The sequence below is a fragment of the Muntiacus reevesi genome, chromosome 3, assembly GCF_963930625.1.
Source record: "Muntiacus reevesi chromosome 3, mMunRee1.1, whole genome shotgun sequence".
NCBI lineage: Eukaryota > Metazoa > Chordata > Mammalia > Artiodactyla > Cervidae > Muntiacus > Muntiacus reevesi.
Genome location: NC_089251.1, coordinates 12328689 through 12336490, shown reverse-complemented (window position 1 = coordinate 12336490; position 7802 = coordinate 12328689). Strand labels below are relative to the sequence as shown.

The following is a 7802-nucleotide window of genomic DNA, read 5'->3' as shown; positions in this document are numbered from 1 at the left end:
TGGGTTTGGGTGGACTCCGGGAGTTGGTGATGGACAGGGAGGCCTGGCATGCTGTGCTTCATGGGGTCCCAGAATCAGACATGACTGAGCAACTGAACTGAATCTCCAGTACAATATAAGTTTTATGAGTAGGGATTTTGTCTGTATATCTAACTTCTAATACAGGTATACATTGTAAGGACTAAGTATTTGTTGAATGATTAAATGAATAGCCAAGAAAAATAGTTTCCTTCTTTAAAATTCACAGATTAAACAAAAGACAAAGCTCCCCATTCCCATTTCGTTTATTATTTCTTATGTAAACATATAGTATAGTTACATCCAGGGGAAAAGGGCAAGGATTTTCTTTTACACCGAACTAACAACTGTCTCTCTGAGATCTTTTATACATAAATCCAGTAAATGAAGAAGCTGAACCAAAACATACTGCATACTTTTCCCATCATACCAGCAACCACAAAGAACTAAAAGTGAATGTTTTCAATGAATAAATTCAACATTTTACTTTGCCAAACTTTACTTTGCATTTTAAAAAACGATTTCATTTTCCTGAAATTGTTTAGATACATCATGCAAACAGACACTCCCCCAGGAATGACCTGAGATCACTCTGTGCTAGTGAACAGGAATAAATAATAATAAATAACAACCATCACTTTCACAAAACAGCCCTGCCCCACAAGCAAGTCTCAAACAGCTTACAAAAATTTTCACAAGAATTTTACAAGGCACACATAAAGCAAAAACATAGTACAATCATAATTTTTTTCAAACATCAAAGATAGATATCAATTTCTAAAAAAAAAAAAAAAAGTTTATTTCTATTCTTTTACTTTCCCTCCCATTTCCATCCCTCCCCAACAAAACTTCATTCTAGGAAGCAAAAATAAGAGTACTTTAATCATAAACTGTTTCTGAAATGAAAATGTTCTCATGCCTAAAAATGGCCAATCATAGGTCAAATGGGAAAGAAAACCGAACACTGTGCTATCAAATTCTCCAGTGGAAGAAAAAGTTTAATTCAGAAAAATTCTGCCTCCAATGGAGTACTCAAGTAGCAACATTCATAATGACACAAAACTCTCCTCCCTGGCTTTTCCCTCTTCTCTGTCCTTAGAAATTCAGGGAGATTTACATATAAAATCAAAGAATTTTAGACCTGGAAATGATCTTACTTTGTCAAAATCGAAGTTGTCATTTTATATATAAACTTATGAAAAGCTCAAGGAGAGGTGACCTACCCAATGTCACTAACTAGTGACCTGGGTGTTATAATGTTGTTTTTCTTATCCAATATGAGAGCTGGATTATTTAAAATCTCTCCCAGAGTTAAAAATCTATAAAGAATTTATTTTTCACAAAGTATCACAAAAAGGATATTTAACACTTATACAAACATGTGATTCATCACAAAATACATTAAATGGTACAAAGTATATTACAATTTAAAATGTGAAAGGGCTTCCACAGAAACTAAAATAACAGAAATTCTAAATAAAGCTGAGGTGAGTGGAGGAGGCACAGAACATCTTGAAATAAGATGTATCTAGTCAGGCTTCTTTACTAAAAGTAGTTCCTGTGTTTTAGAAAATATGATGTGCCCTGCAGTATGTTTAAATCTTGTTATACCAACAAAACGTTTTGTATTACATGCAGACAGGGATGTTAGAAAGCCACGGCTCATTAACACAACCTTAATATCACTCTCGGTAAAATAACCACACATCCTGGTTTTGCTTTTGGCACATTTCTGAAAATATGCAATAAAACTCTCAAGGAGGGCTTCTAATGTAAATTTGTGCTGCATGGTAACCTGCTACACTTCGGGTTCACGTAGAACCCTCCAGAGACCTCAAATCCCAGCACCCGGTCCTCCGCCTCAAGCATATCCAGATGTTGCCATTACTGGTTTACTCCAGGCCTGAGTGCCTTATTCTCCTCTTCTTATATATTGGAAAGTTTCTTGGTTGGCGGAACCTCAGTTCCCTCACCAGGAATTGAACCTAGGCCATGACAGTGAACACAGAATCCTAACCATTCACTAGGCCACCAGGGAACTCCCGGGCAAGCCTGACCTGAAGGGACGTGTCGGAAACCTTACCTGTTGGCCTCTGTGAGGGAGTTTGCTGTGCTGAATCCCTCCTGTGACTGTGAGCAGCAGAGGACTGTCTATTCCACATGGTGAGGTCATCCATGTGCGTGTGGTTGTGGCACAGGAAGGGGAATGCTGATTCTAAGCAATAAACATCTTTCAAACTTTCAAGACAAATTTCCAAGGACTCACGTGGCCTATGGAAAAGGAAAGAACTGGAATCTGGAATGGCTTTTTCTCAGGAACAGTTGACCTTTGAGGACATGGCCATTGAATTCCCTCAGGAGCGGGAATGCCTGAACTCTGCTTAGAGGGCCTTGTACACGGATGTGATGGCAGAGACCTCCAGGAACCTGATCTCTGTGGAGATCTTCTGATGGTTCTCATGAGGAAGACCCCGCTATATTGATGGAACTCCAGGAAATCATAGATAAGTAGTCAAGAGAGAAGAGCCAGATGAGGGAGCGCCTGGCAGTCCTCTCAACTCACATGACAGATCTGTACACAGCCAGAGAAGACCTCATCAAATCTAAGGAAGTGAACATGAAACTGCAACGAAGTGTTCGTGAAATTGAAGCTGAAAACCACCAGTTGCAGGAACTCCTGGAGCTGGCAGAGCAGAAGCTGCAGCAGGCCCTGCGGATAGCAGAGATGCTCCCCAAGGGGGAGGCTGAGTTGGTCAGAAGGTGGCCGTGCTCTCCAAGGCAAGGCAGAGAGAAAAAAATGAATGAGGAACGTAACAAATGTTTGTCAGAACTGTTGACAAACTTTTTTCAGAATCTAAAAAGAGGCTTCAGCTTTATCTCAGAGAATGGCGACTCTGGCAGAGAAGTCTCCTACGAGAAGTGGAAAATGCAAAAAAGCAGTTAGAAGAAAGGCAACATGATAGGGATCAGCTAAGAATAAATCTGGAACCCTTGAGAGCTAAACAGGACCAGATGAGGTTGAGAGGACTTTCCCTTCATGACCCGACTTGTGCAGGGTCCTAGATGCCAGGTTCCTCATGGCAGACAGGCTGGCAGTGTGGAGACGCCCCCAGAAAAGCTGGCTGCCAGTGCTACATGAAGAACCTTCCAGGCTTACAGCTTCACTAGGTACAGGATGACAGGAAGGGCATGAAGTGTAGAATCTCAGCTCCCTCCTCCCCATGGTCTCTTCAGCTGAACAAGCTGCACAAAGGGGCTCTGCTGGCCACAAGGACCTCGAGAACATTTGTAACTCAAAAGGCTTGCAGGATGGCCCTGAGAAACCCCAGCAGTAGTTAACAGCAGCCAGGACTTGCTGCTCAAAGCCCCCAAGAAGAAGGCGTCAAGTCCCACTATCGGGGCCTAGTCCGGCATGAAAGAAAAAGGCCAACCTGGACATCTTGGCAAGAAAGTCCACACACTATAACTGAGGATTCTGCATGCCACAACCAACACTCCACATGCCACAACTAGAAGGTTCCATGTGCCCCAAATAACACCAGGTGCAGCCTAAATAAATTAACTAAGAAAAAAAAAACCATTAATAGCTTCAGTTCAGTTCAGTTGCTCAGCCGTGTCCGACTCTTTGCGACCCCATGAACCGCAGCACTCCAAGCCTCCCTGTCCATCACCATCTCCTGGAGTCCACCCAAACTCATGTCCATTGAGTCAGTGATGCCAGCCAACCATCTCATCCTCTGTCATCCCCTTCTCCTCCCGCCCTCAATCTTTCCCAGCATTAGGGTCTTTTCCAATGAGTTAGCTCTTCACAAAGTAACTTCAAAGTATTGGAGTTACCCATATTTAAAGTATTGGAGTTACCCATATTTAAACCGTTCATCTAGTGACAGTAAGAAAACTAATATATGCTGCCAATTCAACATAAAAAAAAAAAGGGAATGAACTACTGATACACACAGCAACATGGATGAATATCAAAGGCATTAAACTGAGTGAAAACAGCATCTCAAATGGGAACATACTATAAGATTCCATTCATGGTATTTCAGAAAAGGCAAAATTATAAAAATGGAGAACTGGCGCCTGGGTTTAGTGCTAGGAGGAGGAGCTGACTACAAAGCTGAAGGATACAAAAGTGTTGGAGGGTGATGGAATGTTCTGCATCCTGATTGCAGTGGTGGCTGCATAACTCTGTACATTCATAGAACTATACACCAAAAACAAGTCAATTTTACTGTATGTTAACTAACAAAATAAATTTCAAAAAGAAAACATAGCAAATACCTTAGAGCTTCATGCCATTGATATAATTTTACTGGCCACAAAGTTATTAAATGTCACCATATTAAATAAAATCAAGAAATCTGCACCTAATTAATCATTCTAAAATATATATACTAACAACTCATGGAAATACTATTGTAAGGAATATTAGCTTTATGTATAAGGAAATTCTGCTACTTCCAAGTGAATCTGAATGGTGTTCCTTTACAGTTTAAAACAACAGGTATCATGGTGTTTAGTTTAGAATTTCCAATACAGTTCATTAAAAAAAAATTCACTAGTCCTACCTGTTGTTAAAATGACTAATAATGAATAATAGTATGCTTTAAATTTTTTTTTCCTCTTCTCATTATCCTAATTTATTAAAGTTCTGGTATGCTTGGATTGTACACCTATATCCATTATCTAGGGATTTGAAATCAGAATCTGGAAATACTGCTGGATCCTCTGTCAATAGAATCAAGAATATTTAAGAGGAACACTATTTCTTGAGATAAACCACTGAGACTCATATATAATGCATGAGACAAGACAGCATCCTATCAGCTTTATCATGTCTCCCACACTTTGGAACTGGTAGTACAAGTTCAGAAAGAATAACACGTGTAGGTAGACCAAAAATAAGATCGAAAGATGGGGGTGGAAATGCAATATTACAAATGCTGCATTTCTATAGAAAGACTTGCCCAACAGAATGATATACAGCTTACATAACAAGGTGTGGTTCTAGTTACAGTAAGTTTTGCCTTTCCAGATCATGCCTGGGTAGTTTTTCACCACTGCTTCTGCCATGGAGAGAGGTTAAATGCTTTTTGAGGGCAGATTTGTGCTTGAAATCCATGTCACAACAGTGGCATTTATATGGCCGATCCCCACTGTGTATATTCAAGTGGTCCTGAAGTGTGCTTTTTGCAGTAAATGTCTTCAGGCACACAGTACACTGAAAGGGCCGTATGCCCATGTGCCCTCGAATGTGCCTGTTGAGATTTTTCTTTTGTGTAAATGTTTTCCCACATTGTAAGCACAAGAACAGTTTATGCATCTTAAGGTGGCGCAGATAGTTCTCAACGTGAAGAAACCCTCGAGGGCACCGGGGGCACTGGTGCCTCAGGGAAAAAGCATCCCCTAGATTCTGAACCTCATTCACTGGACCATGACTTCCTTCAGTGTTCTCACAAAATAAGCCTTGATCTTGATTCCCAGGAACTTCTGCCACTCTGCTCTCAACTGTAGAATTGATCAGTGAATGCTGTGTTTCTGAGAAATACATGCTTGCTTTTGAAGAGGTACAGGGCTGTGAAAACTTTCCATTTTCTACACCTCCAGTACTGATAGATTCCACATGGAGGATACGAATTTCATTGTCTTTAAAACCCATGTCTACTGAAGACAGCTCTGGTGATCTCATTTCCTCTCTCTCTGCTGTCAAGCTCTCTACTGTAGACTGTAAAACGTTGTTTTCCTCTTCTTTAACATGGAAATCTATGTTTACAGGACTATCTTCTGATATTTCAATGATCTCACAGTCTTTATCTGAATTTTCATCTTCATTCTTAACATCTGGATCAGAGGATTGACACAGGTCAGCATGCTGATTGTTATTTTTCATAGAAAGATCAATTTCCAGATACTTTGACAAAGCTTCTGTGCACTTTTCCACAATGTGAACCATCTGAAGGTAACTGGCAGCAGTCAAATATTTCAAAAGCTCTTTCCTTTTAACTTCAAGTGCTCCAGTGTAGCAAGAGAGCAACAATTTTCTGCCAACTTCTGCACTCTGCAAGATGGTGATTCTGACATGTTTTGATTGCGTGAGTAAAAACTGATCTCTCATAAAGGTGGAGCAGGCAGCTAAAATCACCTTGTGTCCCTGGAACTCGGTGTCATTAATATAAATTGACACATCACAAAATAAATTCTGCTGCCTCAAGAGGTTCATTTTCTGCAAGACTACATCTCCTTGTTGTTCAAACTGGAAGTGTAGAACATCAGATTCAGCAGCCATGGTCACAATCTAAGCAAAATAAGACATAAACATGGATGTAAGGATCGGAGTTGTTTTCCTACATTGTGATACCAAACATAAATCATCCCCAAATCATAAACCTAAATTAGATAGAAGATAACTCAAATTCTAATCTGTTTGCTAAGACTGAACCCCTAGGGTAACCACCTCAAAATCCAGAAAAATAAAATGCATTTCTCTATGATCTTACGGCACATTAAAAAAAACTTTTTGTTACAACATTTTTTTGTTCATTGTTCTACTTTTATTTGTACATTAAACATTTTTAATGGCAGACTGTTTATGTTACATACAGCCTTTATTATATTGAATTGTACTCACCAGTTTTTATGTTTTTCTCTTTGGCTAAACTCTATGTGCCTTGTAGACAAGGCCATTGTTAGGGGCCACTACTAAGTGGATTTAACAGTTTCCCAAATAAGAATCCTTAATATAATCACCGAACTTCCTAACTCCTCATCACCTGGACCTCCAGGTAAGCAGGTCCTTCCTTCTGCATACCTGGACCACTGCAGCCTCCTTAATGCCAGTCTCCTACATTCCAAACTACCCTCCTAAAAGCCATCAGATTAACATCTTTTAGAACTTTTAAAAATTTTCTATTTTTCTTTTCTGCTTTAAATGTTCCATGATTCTCCTCCATCTCCAGGACAGTCTAACCTTCTTAGCGAATACAAGATCCTTCATTATTTGGCCTTCACCAACGTTATAGCTGTACCTTTCCTCAATCTCTTACATTGAAGCTACTATGATATTTAGATTGTCACCACTGCTCAGACAAGAAGACCCAATTACATCTTTGTACATGTTATATCCGCGCTTCCAGCTAGTGATTTGGCATAAGGCTCAAATCAAATAAGATTTCTCCTCCCGTCTCCCGACAGATTCAGTAGTTTCCAGAACGTCATGAAAAGGAGCTTGGTTCATTTGAGGTCCTGCAGCGAGCACGGTGGCTGGAACAGAGCAGGGACAGCTGCGGGAGTATCCGTTGAACTGAATTCGGATCACACCGGCCTGGATGATTCTCTAGTTCGCGACACAGGTCTTCCTGAGCCAAGTCCGCCAGGGCCAACGTCCTAACGGACAAGTGCCTGCAGCAGCATTTCAGCCACTCCCAGTCGCGCCTCGCTGCTACCCTCCTGCTCCCCTGCTTCCACCTCAGGCTTCCCCACCCGCGAGGATCCATCGCACTCACTCACCGACACGAAACCAGAATCAAGCTTTCCGCGGCAGCAGCGGCTCCGGCCGGAAGGTGGGGGGGAGGGTCAGCCTGGGAGGAAACACATCCGGGGTCAACTAGCTTCGTTCCTCCCTGGGGCCCTCTGGGAGTCCCGGAAGGACATCCTGAGACAATCTTCCTTTCTCACTGCCCCCGCGACTGGGATGACAGACCCCGGAATTCCCTCAAATCCCATCTCTCCTGTCCCACTTTCGGTACTCGAGCCGGTTCGCTCCGTGAGTTCTCAACATCCGA

The 7802-nt window shown here is 41.3% G+C and overlaps 1 protein-coding gene across 3 annotated transcripts; it reads right to left on the bottom strand.

The window, feature by feature from the left end:
- Positions 1–268: 268 nt before the first annotated feature.
- On the bottom strand, positions 269–7585 carry ZBTB6 (zinc finger and BTB domain containing 6). 3 transcript variants are annotated; one of them, XM_065928507.1, is made up of 2 exons: positions 7528–7585; positions 269–6316 (listed from the first exon to the last, which is right to left on the bottom strand). In XM_065928507.1, exon 2 carries the CDS (start codon positions 6305–6307, stop codon positions 5033–5035), a length of 1275 nt encoding a protein of 424 aa, XP_065784579.1. In that variant the 5' UTR covers positions 6308–6316; positions 7528–7585; the 3' UTR covers positions 269–5032. The 3 variants fall into 3 exon arrangements, with proteins under 3 accessions (XP_065784579.1, XP_065784580.1, XP_065784581.1); XM_065928508.1 differs by lacking the exon at positions 7528–7585 and adding an exon at positions 6650–6765; XM_065928509.1 differs by lacking the exon at positions 7528–7585 and having other exon boundaries at positions 269–2928; positions 5013–6345.
- Positions 7586–7802: the final 217 nt, after the last annotated feature.

What these genes read in the sequence shown, in the direction of transcription:
- ZBTB6 (XM_065928507.1), bottom strand. Translation starts at nt 6,307, where the DNA reads ATGGCTGCTGAATCTGATGTTCTACACTTCCAGTTTGAACAACAAGGA.